The sequence below is a fragment of the Procambarus clarkii genome, chromosome 14 (assembly GCF_040958095.1).
Source record: "Procambarus clarkii isolate CNS0578487 chromosome 14, FALCON_Pclarkii_2.0, whole genome shotgun sequence".
In the NCBI taxonomy this organism is placed as follows: Eukaryota; Metazoa; Arthropoda; class Malacostraca; order Decapoda; family Cambaridae; genus Procambarus; species Procambarus clarkii.
Window position 1 is genome coordinate 39,283,558 of NC_091163.1, and position 20,553 is coordinate 39,304,110.

The 20,553-nt window shown below is 41.6% G+C and overlaps 1 protein-coding gene across 1 annotated transcript in view; it reads left to right on the forward strand.

Moving 5' to 3' along the window:
- Positions 1-18,309, forward strand: part of LOC123772688 (transmembrane protein 229B) — a 51,721-nt gene extending 33,412 nt beyond the window's left edge. Inside the window, exons 3-4 of the mRNA XM_069324517.1 lie at positions 17,623-17,769; positions 17,861-18,309. Coding sequence (XP_069180618.1) covers positions 17,623-17,769; positions 17,861-18,060 — 347 coding nt within the window. The 3' untranslated portion in view covers positions 18,061-18,309. The remainder of the gene's footprint in view (positions 1-17,622; positions 17,770-17,860) is intronic.
- The last annotated feature ends 2,244 nt before the right edge of the window (positions 18,310-20,553 follow it).

Below are 20,553 nucleotides of genomic sequence, written 5' to 3' on the forward strand. Positions count from 1 at the left end.
TGCCTGGTGGTGGCACAGTGTCACTGCCAGGCACGTCTGGTGCCTGGTGGTGGCACAGTGCCACGTGAAAGACTTATACCAAAGGTAGAGGTTCATGGTATTGGGGGTGCTATATTAAGCTGGATTAGGGCATGGCTATACCAAAGGTAGAGGCTCATGGTATTGGGGGTGCTATATTAAGCTGGATTAGGGCATGGCTATACCAAAGGTAGAGGTTCATGGTATTGGGGGTGCTATATTAACTTGGATTAGGGCATGGCTATACCAAAGGTAGAGGTTCATGGTATTGGGGGCGCTATAATAAGTTGGATTAGGGCATGGCTATACCAAAGGTAGAGGTTCATGGTATTGGGGGTGCTATATTAAGCTGGATTAGGGCATGGCTATACCAAAGGAAACAGAGTTAGTATAAATGGGGTTAAGTCAGAGTGGGATAATGTTGTTAGTGGAGTACCTCAGGGCTCTGTCCTGGGACCTCTGTTGTTTATAATAATATAAATGATTTAGATTCAGGTTTGAGTAGCAACATTTGCAAATTTGCTGATGATAGAAAAAACAGGAGGAAAATAAACACGGAAAAAGATTCACTACCACTTCAAGACGATCTAAATAAAGTTTTGAAATGGTCAAAAGACAGAGCCTTGAGGCACTCCACTTACAATAGTTCCCACTCTGACTTAACCCTATTTATACTAACTCTGTTTCCTTTGGTATAGCCATGCCCTAATCCAACTTAATATAGCGCCCCCAATACCATGAGCCTCTACCTTTGGTATAACCATGCCCTAATCCAACTTAATATAGCGCCCCCAATACCATGAGCCTCTACCTTTGGTATAACCATGCCCTAATCCAGCTTAATATAGCACCCCCAATACCATGAGCCTCTACCTTTGGTATAACCATGCCCTAATCCAGCTTAATATAGCACCCCCAATACCATGAGCCTCTATCTTTGGTATAGCCATGCCCTAATCCAGCTTAATATAGCACCCCCAATACCATGAGCCTCTACCTTTGGTATAACCATGCCCTAATCCAGCTTAATATAGCACCCCCAATACCATGAGCCTCTACCTTTGGTATAACCATGCCCTAATCCAGCTTAATATAGCACCCCCAATACCATGAGCCTCTACCTTTGGTATAGCCATGCCCTAATCCAACTTAATATAGCGCCCCCAATACCATGAGCCTCTATCTTTGGTATAGCCATGCCCTAATCCAGCTTAATATAGCACCCCCAATACCATGAGCCTCTACCTTTGGTATAGCCATGCCCTAATCCAGCTTAATATAGCACCCCCAATACCATGAACCTCTACCTTTGGTATATCCATGCCCTAATCCAGCTTAATATAGCACCCCCAATACCATGAGCCTCTACCTTTGGTATAACCATGCCCTAATCCAGCTTAATATAGCACCCCCAATACCATGAGCCTCTACCTTTGGTATAGCCATGCCCTAATCCAGCTTAATATAGCACCCCCAATACCATGAGCCTCTACCTTTGGTATAACCATGCCCTAATCCAGCTTAATATAGCACCCCCAATACCATGAGCCTCTACCTTTGGTATAACCATGCCCTAATCCAGCTTAATATAGCACCCCCAATACCATGAACCTCTACCTTTGGTATATCCATGCCCTAATCCAGCTTAATATAGCACCCCCAATACCATGAGCCTCTACCTTTGGTATAACCATGCCCTAATCCAGCTTAATATAGCACCCCCAATACCATGAGCCTCTACCTTTGGTATAGCCATGCCCTAATCCAGCTTAATATAGCACCCCCAATACCATGAGCCTCTACCTTTGGTATAACCATGCCCTAATCCAGCTTAATATAGCACCCCCAATACCATGAGCCTCTACCTTTGGTATAACCATGCCCTAATCCAGCTTAATATAGCACCCCCAATACCATGAGCCTCTACCTTTGGTATAACCATGCCCTAATCCAGCTTAATATAGCACCCCCAATACCATGAGCCTCTACCTTTGGTATAGCCATGCCCTAATCCAACTTAATATAGCGCCCCCAATACCATGAGCCTCTATCTTTGGTATAGCCATGCCCTAATCCAGCTTAATATAGCACCCCCAATACCATGAGCCTCTACCTTTGGTATAGCCATGCCCTAATCCAGCTTAATATAGCACCCCCAATACCATGAACCTCTACCTTTGGTATAGCCATGCCCTAATCCAGCTTAATATAGCACCCCCAATACCATGAGCCTCTACCTTTGGTATAACCATGCCCTAATCCAGCTTAATATAGCACCCCCAATACCATGAGCCTCTACCTTTGGTATAACCATGCCCTAATCCAGCTTAATATAGCACCCCCAATACCATGAGCCTCTACCTTTGGTATAGCCATGCCCTAATCCAACTTAATATAGCGCCCCCAATACCATGAGCCTCTATCTTTGGTATAGCCATGCCCTAATCCAGCTTAATATAGCACCCCCAATACCATGAGCCTCTACCTTTGGTATAGCCATGCCCTAATCCAGCTTAATATAGCACCCCCAATACCATGAACCTCTACCTTTGGTATATCCATGCCCTAATCCAGCTTAATATAGCACCCCCAATACCATGAGCCTCTACCTTTGGTATAACCATGCCCTAATCCAGCTTAATATAGCACCCCCAATACCATGAGCCTCTACCTTTGGTATAGCCATGCCCTAATCCAGCTTAATATAGCACCCCCAATACCATGAGCCTCTACCTTTGGTATAACCATGCCCTAATTGATTGGAAAGTCTTGGGTATGGGGTGTGGGCCGGTCTTGGAGCGAGACATGAACCCAGCGATAGGTGACTTAAATGGGGATTTCGATGTGGATTCAATATATAACTTATTTAAGAATATTCTAAACAAAGCACAGGAACGTAGTATACCATACAAATTGAATAGATCGAATACTAATGACCCAAAGTGGATAACAAAGAATTTGAAGAACCTTATAGGTAAAAAGAGAGCTTGGTACAAAAGGATTAAAAATGGGGAGGTCACTTTAGAACAGGAATTCGTACAACTGGTTAGAAATGTTAAAAAAGAGATAAGGAAAGCAAAAAGAAACTATGAAGTTCGCATAGCAGGGCAAGCAAAGACAAATCCTAAAGGGTTTTTTCAGTTATATCGTACTAAGACTAGGGAAAGGATAGGTCCATTAAAAACTGAGACAGGTCAAATAACAGATAGTGATGAAGAGATGAGTAGTATTTTTAATAAATATTTTGTATCTATATTTACTAAAGAGGAACTTAACAATATGCCTTCAGCCGAACAAGTCTATGTGGGTGGGGACGAGGACAGGTTGACGAGTTTAACAGTTACCAGGGAGGATGTTCTTAAACAAATAGTAAAACTCAAACCAAACAAATCCCCAGGGCCGGATGAAGTGTTTGCCAGGGTGCTAAGCAACGAAGAGAAAGGAAGCGCAGGCCCCTCAGAAAGTAAAGGAAGTACCTAAGCAAACATTAGTTGTGGGAGATTCCCAGATAAGGCATTTGGATAGAACGTTTTGTGCTAGAGATAGGGGGAACAGGTTAAGGGTTTGCTATCCCGGAGCTGGCATTGGTGATATTATAAACAACATGAATGATATTATGGCTGGTAATGGGAACAATCCCATTATTTGCATTAGCGTGGGAGGAAATGATGTTGGTCGAGTCAGGAGTGAGGAACTGATTCAGAGGTATAAAACAGCCATAGAATTAGTTAGGAGCAAGGGAGGAATCCCGATCATATGTGGCATTCTTCCAAGAAAGGGAGTGGGAAATGAATGGATATCGAGGGCACTTGGTGTCAATTGCCGGCTGGAAAGATATTGCAAATCAAATGCAATATCTTTCATAGACAACTGGGAACACTTCTATGGAAGAAATGAAATGTATGCTCGTGATGGGGTGCATCTATCGAGAGCTGGGGTTGTTGCTGTTGCGAACTCGCTAGAAGAAGTGGTTAGAGGTGTTTGTTTGGGTTTAAACTGTTAGTAGATAGAGGAATGGGAATTGATTTGGAGGAAGGAGGTAATAAAAGTATGTGTTTGTGGGAGAAAGGAATTGGCAAAACTATCAGGGAAAGAGAAGGTCCGCAAAATAACAATTCACTTAGGGTATATTACACTAACAGTAGAAGTCTAAGAAATAAAATTAACGAATTAAATGCTCTTGTCTGCACAGAAAAAATAGATATTATTGCACTTACCGAAACGTGGATGAATGTAGAAAATAGAGAACTATTAGCTGAATATCAAATATATGGATTTAAACTATTTCACACAGATAGATATATTAGACGAGGAGGTGGAGTAGCCATATATGTTAGGGACAATTTGAAATGTAGTCTCAAAGAGGGAATCAAAACAGAGCCACACACAGAAACTATTTGGATTGAATTAAACGAAAAAGCTAATAATATTATAATAGGAGTAATATATAGGCCACCAAATTTAGACAGAATGGAAGCAAAGCATCTATGGGATGAAATATCTAGAGCATCTAGATCTAACAGTATTTATGTCATGGGTGACTTTAATTTTAGCGGAATAAACTGGTTGAACAAAACAGGGAATAGTGAAGCAGAAGATTTTCTAGAATTAATTGACGATTGCTTTCTTACGCAACACATTAAGGAACCAACACGGGAAAATAATATTTTAGATTTAGTGTTAACTAACAGGGAAACGCAAATTAATGACATCGAAATAGGGAGTGAGCTAGGGAGCAGTGATCACAAAGAAATCAGATTTAGCATAGAATGGAATAGACCAGTAGGAGAAAATTCTGTTAAAGTGCCAGATTTTCGAAAAGCTGATTTTAATAGCCTAAGAAATTTTTTGGGTCAAATTGATTGGAAAGTCTTGGGTATGGGGTGTGGGCCGGTCTTGGAGCGAGACATGAACCCAGCGATAGGTGACTTAAATGGGGATTTCGATGTGGATTCAATATATAACTTATTTAAGAATATTCTAAACAAAGCACAGGAACGTAGTATACCATACAAATTGAATAGATCGAATACTAATGACCCAAAGTGGATAACAAAGAATTTGAAGAACCTTATAGGTAAAAAGAGAGCTTGGTACAAAAGGATTAAAAATGGGGAGGTCACTTTAGAACAGGAATTCGTACAATTGGTTAGAAATGTTAAAAAAGAGATAAGGAAAGCAAAAAGAAACTATGAAGTTCGCATAGCAGGGCAAGCAAAGACAAATCCTAAAGGGTTTTTTCAGTTATATCGTACTAAGACTAGGGAAAGGATAGGTCCATTAAAAACTGAGACAGGTCAAATAACAGATAGTGATGAAGAGATGAGTAGTATTTTTAATAAATATTTTGTATCTGTATTTACTAAAGAGGAACTTAACAATATGCCTTCAGCCGAACAAGTCTATGTGGGTGGGGACGAGGACAGGTTGACGAGTTTAGCAGTTACCAGGGAGGATGTTCTTAAACAAATAGTAAAACTCAAACCAAACAAATCCCCAGGGCCGGATGAAGTGTTTGCTAGGGTGCTTAAAGAATGCAAAGAGGAGCTTTGTGACCCACTGTCAACCATATTTAATAAATCAATAGAGTCAGGCAGAGTGCCAGAGTTTTGGAAAGTTGCTAATGTGATACCAGTTTTTAAGAAAGGAGATAGATCACTTGCGTCTAACTATCGACCAATTAGCCTAACGTCTATTGTGGGAAAGTTACTCGAATCTATAATAGCAAATAAAATTCGTCTTCATCTTGAAAAACATAAATTAATAATTGAGTCGCAACATGGTTTTATAAATGGCCGTTCATGTTTAACAAATTTGTTATCTTTTTATTCTAGCATTGTTGAGGCAGTTGATAGTGGTAAGGATTGCGATGTTGTATACCTTGACTTTAGCAAAGCTTTTGATACAGTGCCACATGAAAGACTGATTAAAAAGATAGAGTCTCATGGTATTGGGGGTGCTATATTAAGCTGGATTAGGGCATGGCTATACCAAAGGAAACAGAGAGTTAGTATAAATGGAATCAAGTCAGAGTGGGAAAATGTTGTAAGTGGAGTGCCTCAAGGCTCTGTCCTGGGACCTCTGTTGTTTATAATATATATAAATGATTTAGATTCAGGTTTGAGTAGCAACATTTGCAAATTTGCCGATGATACGAAAATCGGTAGGGAAATTAATTCGGAGGAGGACTCACTATCACTTCAAGTTGATCTAGATAGGGTTTTGAAATGGTCAAAGGATTGGCAGATGCAGTTTAATGCTGATAAATGTAAAGTTCTGAGGTTAGGTAATGATGATAGAGTTACAAGATACGAGCTAGATGGTGTTGTGATTGCGAAGTCGGATTGCGAAAGGGATCTGGGAGTTATGATTAGTAAGAATTTAAAACAAAAGGATCAATGCATAAATGTTCGTAATAAGGCAAATCGGACACTTGGATTTATTAATCGCAGCGTTAGTAACAAGACACCTGGTGTGGTTCTCAAGCTATATCTTGCTCTAGTTAGGCCCCATTTAGATTATGCAGTTCAGTTTTGGTCGCCATATTATAGAATGGATATAAATTCACTTGAACGTGTCCAGCGTAGGATGACTAAGTTAATTCCCCAAATTAGAAATCTTTCATATGAAGAAAGATTAACAAAGCTTAAGTTGCATTCACTGGAAAGGCGAAGAGTTAGGGGTGACATGATAGAGGTTTACAAGTGGATGAATGGACATAACCGGGGGGATATTGATAGGGTATTAAAAGTATCAACACAGGACAGAACACGAAACAATGGGTATAAATTGGATAAGTTTAGATTTAGGAAAGACTTGGGTAAATACTGGTTCAGTAACAGGGTTGTTGATTTGTGGAACCAATTGCCGCGTAACATTGTGGAGGTGGGGTCCCTCGATTGTTTCAAGCACGGGTTGGACAAGTATATGAGTGGGATTGGGTGGTTATAGAATAGGAGCTGCCTCGTATGGGCCAATAGGCCTTCTGCAGTTACCTTTGTTCTTATGTTCTTATGTTCTTATGTGCTTAAAGAATGCAAAGAGGAGCTTTGTGACCCACTGTCAACCATATTTAATAAATCAATAGAGTCAGGCAGAGTGCCAGAGTTTTGGAAAGTTGCTAATGTGATACCAGTTTTTAAGAAAGGAGATAGATCACTTGCGTCTAACTATCGACCAATTAGCCTAACGTCTATTGTGGGAAAGTTACTCGAATCTATAATAGCAAATAAAATTCGTCTTCATCTTGAAAAACATAAATTAATAATTGAGTCGCAACATGGTTTTATAAATGGCCGTTCATGTTTAACAAATTTGTTATCTTTTTATTCTAGCATTGTTGAGGCAGTTGATAGTGGTAAGGATTGCGATGTTGTATACCTTGACTTTAGCAAAGCTTTTGATACAGTGCCACATGAAAGACTGATTAAAAAAATAGAGCCTCATGGTATTGGGGGTGCTATATTAAGCTGGATTAGGGCATGGCTATACCAAAGGAAACAGAGAGTTAGTATAAATGGAATCAAGTCAGAGTGGGAAAATGTTGTAAGTGGAGTGCCTCAAGGCTCTGTCCTGGGACCTCTGTTGTTTATAATATATATAAATGATTTAGATTCAGGTTTGAGTAGCAACATTTGCAAATTTGCCGATGATACGAAAATCAGTAGGGAAATTAATTCGGAGGAGGACTCACTATCACTTCAAGTTGATCTAGATAGGGTTTTGAAATGGTCAAAGGATTGGCAGATGCAGTTTAATGCTGATAAATGTAAAGTTCTGAGGTTAGGTAATGATGATAGAGTTACAAGATACGAGCTAGATGGTGTTGTGATTGCGAAGTCGGATTGCGAAAGGGATCTGGGAGTTATGATTAGTAAGAATTTAAAACAAAAGGATCAATGCATAAATGTTCGTAATAAGGCAAATCGGACACTTGGATTTATTAATCGCAGCGTTAGTAACAAGACACCTGGTGTGGTTCTCAAGCTATATCTTGCTCTAGTTAGGCCCCATTTAGATTATGCAGTTCAGTTTTGGTCGCCATATTATAGAATGGATATAAATTCACTTGAACGTGTCCAGCGTAGGATGACTAAGTTAATTCCCCAAATTAGAAATCTTTCATATGAAGAAAGATTAACAAAGCTTAAGTTGCATTCACTGGAAAGGCGAAGAGTTAGGGGTGACATGATAGAGGTTTACAAGTGGATGAATGGACATAACCGGGGGGATATTAATAGGGTATTAAAAGTATCAACACAGGACAGAACACGAAACAATGGGTATAAATTGGACAAGTTTAGATTTAGGAAAGACTTGGGTAAATACTGGTTCAGTAACAGGGTTGTTGATTTGTGGAACCAATTGCCGCGTAACATTGTGGAGGTGGGGTCCCTCGATTGTTTCAAGCACGGGTTGGACAAGTATATGAGTGGGATTGGGTGGTTATAGAATAGGAGCTGCCTCGTATGGGCCAATAGGCCTTCTGCAGTTACCTTTGTTCTTATGTTCTTAATCCAGCTTAATATAGCACCCCCAATACCATGAGCCTCTACCTTTGGTATAACCATGCCCTAATCCAGCTTAATATAGCACCCCCAATACCATGAGCCTCTACCTTTGGTATAACCATGCCCTAATCCAGCTTAATATAGCACCCCCAATACCATGAGCCTCTACCTTTGGTATAGCCATGCCCTAATCCAACTTAATATAGCGCCCCCAATACCATGAGCCTCTATCTTTGGTATAGCCATGCCCTAATCCAGCTTAATATAGCACCCCCAATACCATGAGCCTCTACCTTTGGTATAGCCATGCCCTAATCCAGCTTAATATAGCACCCCCAATACCATGAACCTCTACCTTTGGTATAGCCATGCCCTAATCCAGCTTAATATAGCACCCCCAATACCATGAGCCTCTACCTTTGGTATAACCATGCCCTAATCCAGCTTAATATAGCACCCCCAATACCATGAGCCTCTACCTTTGGTATAGCCATGCCCTAATCCAGCTTAATATAGCACCCCCAATACCATGAGCCTCTACCTTTGGTATAACCATGCCCTAATCCAGCTTAATATAGCACCCCCAATACCATGAGCCTCTATCTTTGGTATAACCATGCCCTAATCCAGCTTAATATAGCACCCCGAATACCATGAGCCTCTACCTTTGGTATAACCATGCCCTAATCCAGCTTAATATAGCACCCCCAATACCATGAGCCTCTACCTTTGGTATAACCATGCCCTAATCCAGCTTAATATAGCACCCCCAATACCATGAGCCTCTATCTTTTTTAATTAGTCTTTCATGTGGCACTGTATCAAAAGCTTTGCTAAAGTCAAGGTCCACAACATCACAATCCTTACCACTATCAACAGCCTCAACTATGCTGGGATAAAATGATAACAAATTTGTTAAACATGAACGGCCATTTGTAAAACCATGTTGCGACTCATTTATTAATTTATATTTTTCAAGATGAAGACGAATGGTATTTATATTTATTGACTCAAGTAACTTTCCCACAGTAGACGTTAGGCTAATTGGCCGATAGTTTGACGCAAGTGATTTATCTATTTTCTTAAAAATTGGTACCACATTAGCAACTTTCCAAAACTCTGGCACTCTGCCTGACTCTATTGATTTATTAAATATGGTTGACAGTGGGTCGCAAAGCTCCTCTTTGCATTCTTTAAGCACCCTAGCAAACACTTCATCCGGCCCTGGGGATTTGTTTGGTTTGAGTTTTACTAATTGTTTAAGAACATCCTCCCTGGTAACTGCTAAACTAGTCAACCTGTCCTCGTCCCCACCCACATAGACTTGTTCGGCTGAAGGCATATTGTTAAGTTCCTCTTTAGTAAATACAGATATAAAATATTTATTAAAAATACTACTCATCTCTTCATCACTATCTGTTATTTGACCTGTCTCAGTTTTTAATGGACCTATCCTTTCCCTTATCTTAGTACGATATAACTGAAAAAACCCTTTAGGATTTAAGAACATAAGAACAAAGGTAACTGCAGAAGGCCTATTGGCCCATACGAGGCAGCTCCTATTCTATAACCACCCAATCCCACTCATATACTTGTCCAACCCGTGCTTGAAACAATCGAGGGACCCCACCTCCACAATGTTACGCGGCAATTGGTTCCACAAATCAACAACCCTGTTACTGAACCAGTATTTACCCAAGTCTTTCCTAAATCTAAACTTATCCAATTTATATCCATTGTTTCGTGTTCTGTCCTGTGTTGATACTTTTAATACCCTATTAATATCCCCCCGGTTATGTCCATTCATCCACTTGTAAACCTCTATCATGTCACCCCTAACTCTTCGCCTTTCCAGTGAATGCAACTTAAGCTTTGTTAATCTTTCTTCATATGAAAGATTTCTAATTTGGGGAATTAACTTAGTCATCCTACGCTGGACACGTTCAAGTGAATTTATATCCATTCTATAATATGGCGACCAAAACTGAACTGCATAATCTAAATGGGGCCTAACTAGAGCAAGATATAGCTTGAGAACCACACCAGGTGTCTTGTTACTAACGCTGCGATTAATAAATCCAAGTGTCCGATTTGCCTTATTACGAACATTTATGCATTGATCCTTTTGTTTTAAATTCTTACTAATCATAACTCCCAGATCCCTTTCGCAATCCGACTTCGCAATCACAACACCATCTAGCTCGTATCTTGTAACTCTATCATCATTACCTAACCTCAGAACTTTACATTTATCAGCATTAAACTGCATCTGCCAATCCTTTGACCATTTCAAAACCCTATCTAGATCAACTTGAAGTGATAGTGAGTCCTCCTCCGAATTAATTTCCCTACCGATTTTCGTATCATCGGCAAATTTGCAAATGTTGCTACTCAAACCTGAATCTAAATCATTTATATATATTATAAACAACAGAGGTCCAAGGACAGAGCCTTGAGGCACTCCACTTACAACATTTTCCCACTCTGACTTGATTCCATTTATACTAACTCTCTGTTTCCTTTGGTATAGCCATGCCCTAATCCAGCTTAATATAGCACCCCCAATACCATGAGACTCTATTTTTTTAATCAGTCTTTCATGTGGCACTGTATCAAAACATAAGAACATAAGAACATAAGAACAAAGGTAACTGCAGAAGGCCTATTGGCCCATACGAGGCAGCTCCTATTCTATAACCACCCAATCCCACTCATATACTTGTCCAACCCGTGCTTGAAACAATCGAGGGACCCCACCTCCACAATGTTACGCGGCAATTGGTTCCACAAATCAACAACCCTGTTACTGAACCAGTATTTACCCAAGTCTTTCCTAAATCTAAACTTATCCAATTTATATCCATTGTTTCGTGTTCTGTCCTGTGTTGATACTTTTAATACCCTATTAATATCCCCCCGGTTATGTCCATTCATCCACTTGTAAACCTCTATCATGTCACCCCTAACTCTTCGCCTTTCCAGTGAATGCAACTTAAGCTTTGTTAATCTTTCTTCATATGAAAGATTTCTAATTTGGGGAATTAACTTAGTCATCCTACGCTGGACACGTTCAAGTGAATTTATATCCATTCTATAATATGGCGACCAAAACTGAACTGCATAATCTAAATGGGGCCTAACTAGAGCAAGATATAGCTTGAGAACCACACCAGGTGTCTTGTTACTAACGCTGCGATTAATAAATCCAAGTGTCCGATTTGCCTTATTACGAACATTTATGCATTGATCCTTTTGTTTTAAATTCTTACTAATCATAACTCCCAGATCCCTTTCGCAATCCGACTTCGCAATCACAACACCATCTAGCTCGTATCTTGTAACTCTATCATCATTACCTAACCTCAGAACTTTACATTTATCAGCATTAAACTGCATCTGCCAATCCTTTGACCATTTCAAAACCCTATCTAGATCAACTTGAAGTGATAGTGAGTCCTCCTCCGAATTAATTTCCCTACCGATTTTCGTATCATCGGCAAATTTGCAAATGTTGCTACTCAAACCTGAATCTAAATCATTTATATATATTATAAACAACAGAGGTCCCAGGACAGAGCCTTGAGGCACTCCACTTACAACATTTTCCCACTCTGACTTGATTCCATTTATACTAACTCTCTGTTTCCTTTGGTATAGCCATGCCCTAATCCAGCTTAATACAGCACCCCCAATACCATGAGACTCTATCTTTTTAATCAGTCTTTCATGTGGCACTGTATCAAAAGCTTTGCTAAAGTCAAGGTATACAACATCGCAATCCTTACCACTATCAACTGCCTCAACAATGCTAGAATAAAAAGATAACAAATTTGTTAAACATGAACGGCCATTTATAAAACCATGTTGCGACTCAATTATTAATTTATGTTTTTCAAGATGAAGACGAATTTTATTTGCTATTATAGATTCGAGTAACTTTCCCACAATAGACGTTAGGCTAATTGGTCGATAGTTAGACGCAAGTGATCTATCTCCTTTCTTAAAAACTGGTATCACATTAGCAACTTTCCAAAACTCTGGCACTCTGCCTGACTCTATTGATTTATTAAATATGGTTGACAGTGGGTCACAAAGCTCCTCTTTGCATTCTTTAAGCACCCTGGCAAACACTTCATCCGGCCCTGGGGATTTGTTTGGTTTGAGTTTTACTATTTGTTTAAGAACATCCTCCCTGGTAACTGCTAAACTCGTCAACCTGTCCTCGTCCCCACCCACATAGACTTGTTCGGCTGAAGGCATATTGTTAAGTTCCTCTTTAGTAAATACAGATACAAAATATTTATTAAAAATACTACTCATCTCTTCATCACTATCTGTTATTTGACCTGTCTCAGTTTTTAATGGACCTATCCTTTCCCTAGTCTTAGTACGATATAACTGAAAAAACCCTTTAGGATTTGTCTTTGCTTGCCCTGCTATGCGAACTTCATAGTTTCTTTTTGCTTTCCTTATCTCTTTTTTAACATTTCTAACCAGTTGTACGAATTCCTGTTCTAAAGTGACCTCCCCATTTTTAATCCTTTTGTACCAAGCTCTCTTTTTACCTATAAGGTTCTTCAAAATCTTTGTTATCCACTTTGGGTCATTAGTATTCGATCTATTCAATTTGTATGGTATACTACGTTCCTGTGCTTTGTTTAGAATATTCTTAAATAAGTTATATATTGAATCCACATCGAAATCCCCATTTAAGTCACCTATCGCTGGGTTCATGTCTCGCTCCAAGACCGGCCCACACCCCATACCCAAGACTTTCCAATCAATTTGACCCAAAAAATTTCTTAGGCTATTAAAATCAGCTTTTCGAAAATCTGGCACTTTAACAGAATTTTCTCCTACTGGTCTATTCCATTCTATGCTAAATCTGATTTCTTTGTGATCACTGCTCCCAAGCTCACTCCCTATTTCGATGTCATTAATTTGCGTTTCCCTGTTAGTTAACACTAAATCTAAAATATTATTTTCCCGTGTTGGTTCCTTAATGTGTTGCGTAAGAAAGCAATCGTCAATTAATTCTAGAAAATCTTCTGCTTCACTATTCCCTGTTTTGTTCAACCAGTTTATTCCGCTAAAATTAAAGTCACCCATGACATAAATACTGTTAGATCTAGATGCTCTAGATATTTCATCCCATAGATGCTTTGCTTCCATTCTGTCTAAATTTGGTGGCCTATATATTACTCCTATTATAATATTATTAGCTTTTTCGTTTAATTCAATCCAAATAGTTTCTGTGTGTGGCTCTGTTTTGATTCCCTCTTTGAGACTACATTTCAAATTGTCCCTAACATATATGGCTACTCCACCTCCTCGTCTAATATATCTATCTGTGTGAAATAGTTTAAATCCATATATTTGATATTCAGCTAATAGTTCTCTATTTTCTACATTCATCCACGTTTCGGTAAGTGCAATAATATCTATTTTTTCTGTGCAGACAAGAGCATTTAATTCGTTAATTTTATTTCTTAGACTTCTACTGTTAGTGTAATATACCCTAAGTGAATTGTTATTTTGCGGACCTTCTCTTTCCCTGATCGTTTTGCCAATTCCTTTCTCCCACAAACACATACTTTTATTACCTCCTTCCTCACAATCAATTCCCATACCTCTATCTACTAACAGTTTAAACCCAAACAAACACCTCTAACCACTTCTTCTAACGAGTTCGCAACAGCAACAACCCCAGCTCTCGATAGATGCACCCCATCACGAGCATACATTTCATTTCTTCCATAGAAGTGTTCCCAGTTGTCTATGAAAGATATTGCATTTGATTTGCAATATCTTTCCAGCCGGCAATTGACACCAAGTGCCCTCGATATCCATTCATTTCCCACTCCCTTTCTTGGAAGAATGCCACATATGATCGGGATTCCTCCCTTGCTCCTAACTAACTCTATGGCTGTTTTATACCTCTGAATCAGTTCCTCACTCCTAACTCGACCAACATCATTTCCTCCCACGCTAATGCAAATAATGGGATTGTTCCCATTACCAGCCATAATATCATTCATGTTGTTTATAATATCACCAATGCCAGCTCCGGGATAGCAAACCCTTAACCTGTTCCCCCTATCTCTAGCACAAAACGTTCTATCCAAATACCTTATCTGGGAATCTCCCACAACTAATGTTTGCTTAGGTACTTCCTTTACTTTCTGAGGGGCCTGCGCTTCCTTTCTCTTCGTTGCTTTCCCTTTTGCGCGATCCACAGTCTCTCCACAGCACTCGTCCTCCAAAACGTCAAATGAATTTGAAGTTGCTATGGTGTTTGAAGGCGGCTTTATCAAAGTCTTCTTAAGGCCCCTGTCTTTCGCAACTCTCCAAGACGAGGTCCCTTTACTGCTGGTCTCCTCCTTCGTTACTTCTCGTTGTTTTTTAAGCTGACGCACCTCCTCCCGCAGAGAGTCCAACTCTGTCCTCAGGGCTCCCACTAGAGTCACCAGGTCCTTCACTACAACTTCCATATTGCTATGATAATATAACAACACTCAGGAGCTCCGGTTAACACAACCTCTCACTGTGACTTCACCTGACCGACCTCTCACTGTGACTTCACCTTCATATACCTGTCCAACCCGCGCTTGAAACAATCGAGGGACCCCACCTCCACCACGTTACGCGGCAATTGGTTCCACAAATCAACAACCCTGTTACTGAACCAGTATTTACCCAAGTCTTTCCTGGAGACTTGGGAAAAGCTTTGCTAAAGTCAAGGTATACAACATCGCAATCCTTACCACTATCAACTGCCTCAACAATGCTAGAATAAAAAGATAACAAATTTGTTAAACATGAACGGCCATTTATAAAACCATGTTGCGACTCAATTATTAATTTATGTTTTTCAAGATGAAGACGAATTTTATTTGCTATTATAGATTCGAGTAACTTTCCCACAATAGACGTTAGGCTAATTGGTCGATAGTTAGACGCAAGTGATCTATCTCCTTTCTTAAAAACTGGTATCACATTAGCAACTTTCCAAAACTCTGGCACTCTGCCTGACTCTATTGATTTATTAAATATGGTTGACAGTGGGTCACAAAGCTCCTCTTTGCATTCTTTAAGCACCCTAGCAAACACTTCATCCGGCCCTGGGGATTTGTTTGGTTTGAGTTTTACTATTTGTTTAAGAACATCCTCCCTGGTAACTGCTAAACTCGTCAACCTGTCCTCGTCCCCACCCACATAGACTTGTTCGGCTGAAGGCATATTGTTAAGTTCCTCTTTAGTAAATACAGATACAAAATATTTATTAAAAATACTACTCATCTCTTCATCACTATCTGTTATTTGACCTGTCTCAGTTTTTAATGGACCTATCCTTTCCCTAGTCTTAGTACGATATAACTGAAAAAACCCTTTAGGATTTGTCTTTGCTTGCCCTGCTATGCGAACTTCATAGTTTCTTTTTGCTTTCCTTATCTCTTTTTTAACATTTCTAACCAGTTGTACGAATTCCTGTTCTAAAGTGACCTCCCCATTTTTAATCCTTTTGTACCAAGCTCTCTTTTTACCTATAAGGTTCTTCAAATTCTTTGTTATCCACTTTGGGTCATTAGTATACGATCTATTCAATTTGTATGGTATACTACGTTCCTGTGCTTTGTTTAGAATATTCTTAAATAAGTTATATATTGAATCCACATCGAAATCCCCATTTAAGTCACCTATCGCTGGGTTCATGTCTCGCTCCAAGACCGGCCCACACCCCATACCCAAGCCTTTCCAATCAATTTGACCCAAAAAATTTCTTAGGCTATTAAAATCAGCTTTTCGAAAATCTGGCACTTTAACAGAATTTTCTCCTACTGGTCTATTCCATTCTATGCTAAATCTGATTTCTTTGTGATCACTGCTCCCTAGCTCACTCCCTATTTCGATGTCATTAATTTGCGTTTCCCTGTTAGTTAACACTAAATCTAAAATATTATTTTCCCGTGTTGGTTCCTTAATGTGTTGCGTAAGAAAGCAATCGTCAATTAATTCTAGAAAATCTTCTGCTTCACTATTCCCTGTTTTGTTCAACCAGTTTATTCCGCTAAAATTAAAATTTGTCTTTGCTTGCCCTGCTATGCGAACTTCATAGTTTCTTTTTGCTTTCCTTATCTCTTTTTTAACATTTCTAACCAGTTGTATGAATTCCTGTTCTAAAGTGACCTTCCCATTTTTAATCCTTTTGTACCAAGCTCTCTTTTTACCTATAAGGGTCTTCAATTCCTTTGTTATCCACTTTGGGTCATTAGTATTCGATCTATTCGATCTATTCGATGTATGGTATACTACGTTCCTGTGCTTTGTTTAGAATATTCTTAAATAAGTTATATATTGAATCCACATCGAAATTCCTTTTTACGTCACCTATCGCTGGGTTCATGTCTCGCTCCAAGACCGGCCCACTCCCCATACCCAAGAGTTTCCAATCTATTTCAACCAAAAATTTCTTTGGGAATAGAATGAGCTTTTCAAAAATCTGGCACTTAAACAGAATTTTCTCCTACAGGTCTATTCCATTCTATGCTAAATCAGATTTCTTTGTGATCACTGCTCCCTAGCTCACTCCCTATTTCGATGTCATTAATTTGTGTTTCCCTGTTAGTTAACACTAAATCTAAAATATTATTTTCCCGTGTTGGTTCCTTAATGTGTTGCGTAAGAAAGCAATCGTCAATTAATTCTAGAAAATCTTCTGCTTCACTATTCCCTGTTTTGTTCACCCAGTTTATTCCACTAAAATTAAAGTCACCCATGACATAAATACTGTTAGATCTAGATGCTCTAGATATTTCATCCCATAGATGCTTTGCTTCCATTCTGTCTAAATTTGGTGGCCTATATATTACTCCTATTATAATATTATTTGCTTTTTCGTTTAATTCTAGCCAAATAGTTTCTGTGTGTGGCTCTGTTTTGATTCCCTCTTTGAGACTACATTTCAAATTGTCCCTAACATATATGGCTCCTCCCCCTCCTCGTCTAATATATCTATCAGTGTGAAATAATTTAAATCCATTTATTTTACGGATTTAAATATGCCTTTTGAAGTTATCTTTACTCTCATGTACAGGTTGTACGAGTGTGTGGTCTCTCCTCATCTACGGGGTAGGTAGTCTGGCCATCGAGAAGTTCTACCGCGTCTACCACTCTACCATTCCTCTACCTCTACGAGGCCTCATCTACGTGTTCTGGACCTACGTCTGGGAGTTCTCTACAGGTAGATAATGCTCTAGTAGATATATCTACTTATATTATCTCACAATTGTTGATTAATGTATATTAATTAATCATTATTATCCAATTGTCAGGGCTGTTGCTGAGGACGTTCGCCGAGTGTCCCTGGGACTATGGGGATAGAAGCTACAATGTGGCGGGTCTGGTGACCCTCGAGTACTTCCCGGCCTGGTACCTCCTATCCATCACCACCGAGCAGTTCCTCATCCACAACCTCCTCTACCTCTCCCTCTATCCCGAGGACCCCCATAACCGCCTCCACCATAAGGGATAGATCCCCCTCCCCCCTCTCAGGCCGTCCCAGCGAGGTGTCCTTACTCGTCCGAGCCGCGGCCGAGCAGTCCCACCTTCACGACACTCGTCCGAGCCGCGGCCGAGCAGTCCCACCTTCACGACACTCGTCCGAGCGCCGGCCGAGCAGTCCCATCTCCAGGACACTCGTCCGAGCCGCGGCCGAGCACTCCCACCTTCAAGACACTCGTCCGAGCCGCGGCCGAGCCGTCCCATCTTCAAGACACTCGTCCGAGCCGCGGCCGAGCAGTCCCACCTTCAAGACACTCGTCCGAGCCGCGGCCGAGCAGTCCCATCTTCAAGACACTCGTCCGAGCCGCGGCCGAGCAGTCCCACCTTCAAGACACTCGTCCGAGCCGCGGCCGAGCAGTCCCACCTTCAAGACACTCGTCCGAGCCGCGGCCGAGCACTCCCACCTTCAAGACACTCGTCCGAGCCGCGGCCGAGCCATCCCATCTCCAGGACACTCGTCCGAGCCGCGGCCGAGCAGTCCCATCTTCACGACACTCGTCCGAGCGCCGGCCGAGCAGTCCCACCCTCACGACACTCGTCCGAGCCGCGGCCGAGCCATCCCATCTCCAGGACACTCGTCCGAGCCGCGGCCGAGCACTCCCACCTCCAGGACACTCGTCCGAGCGCCGGCCGAGCACTCCCACCTCCAGGACACTCGTCCGAGCGCCGGCCGAGCAGTCCCACCTCCAGGACACTCGTCCGAGCGCCGGCCGAGCACTCCCACCTCCAGGACACTCGTCCGAGCGCCGGCCGAGCAGTCCCACCTCCAGGACACTCGTCCGAGCGCCGGCCGAGCACTCCCACCTCCAGGACACTCGTCCGAGCGCCGGCCGAGCACTCCCACCTCCAGGACACTCGTCCGAGCGCCGGCCGAGCACTCCCACCTCCAAGACACTCGTCCGAGCGCCGGCCGAGCACTCCCACCTCCAAGACACTCGTCCGAGCACTCCCACCTCCAAGACACTCGTCCGAGCGCCGGCCGAGCACTCCCACCTCCAAGACACTCGTCCGAGCGCCGGCCGAGCACTCCCACCTCCAGGACACTCGTCCGAGCGCCGGCCGAGCACTCCCACCTCCAAGACACTCGTCCGAGCGCCGGCCGAGCACTCCCACCTCCACGACACTCGTCCGAGCGCCGGCCGAGCACTCCCACCTCCAGGACACTCGTCCGAGCGCCGGCCGAGCACTCCCACCTCCAGGACACTCGTCCGAGCGCCGGCCGAGCACTCCCACCTCCAGGACACTCGTCCGAGCGCCGACCGAGCCCAAAAGACACAAATTACAACGTGTTATATAAACAAAAAACTTGTCTCCTAATATGTATATTATATAAATATTATAATTGCATGTACAGTTAGGCCTAAGTTAGGCCTCAGGTAGGCCTAAGTTAGGCCTCAGGTAGGCCTAAGTTAGGCCTCAGGTAGGTTAGGTTAGTTGTTTTAGATATATACATTTATATATATTTAGATATAGGTATACAGGTAACAGTCTACCTGCACCAGGTATACAGGCAACAGTCTACCTATACCTGGTATACTGGGAACAGTCTACCTATACCTGGTATACTGGGAACAGTCTACCTGTACCAGGTATACAGGCAACAGTCTACCTATACCAGGTATACAGGCAACAGTCTACCTATACCTGGTATACTGGGAACAGTCTACCTATACCTGGTATACTGGGAACAGTCTACCTATACCAGGTATACAGGCAACAGTCTACCTATACCTGGTATACTGGGAACAGTCTACCTATACCTGGTATACTGGGAACAGTCTACCTATACCAGGTATACAGGTAACAGTCTACCTATACCTGGTATACTGGGAACAGTCTACCTATACCAGGTATACAGGCAACAGTCTACCTATACCAGGTATACAGGCAACAGTCTACCTATACCAGGTATACTGGGAACAGTCTACCTATACCAGGTATACTGGGAACAGTCTACCTATACCTGGTATACTGGGAACAGTCTACCTATACCAGGTATACAGGTAACAGTCTACCTATACCAGGTATACTGGGAACAGTCTACCTATACCTGGTATACTGGGAACAGTCTACCTATACCAGGTATACTGGGAACAGTCTACCTATACCAGGTATACAGGTAACAGTCTACCTATACCAGGTATACTGGGAACAGTCTACCTATACCAGGTATACTGGGAACAGTCTACCTATACCAGGTATACTGGGAACAGTCTACCTATACCAGGTATACAGGCAACAGTCTACCTATACCAGGTATACAGGCAACAGTCTACCTATACCAGGTATACTGGGAACAGTCTACCTATACCAGGTATACTGGGAACAGTCTACCTATACCAGGTATACTGGGAACAGTCTACCTATACCGGGTATACTGGGAACAGTCTACCTATACCAGGTATACTGGGAACAGTCTACCTATACCAGGTATACTGGGAACAGTCTACCTATACCGGGTATA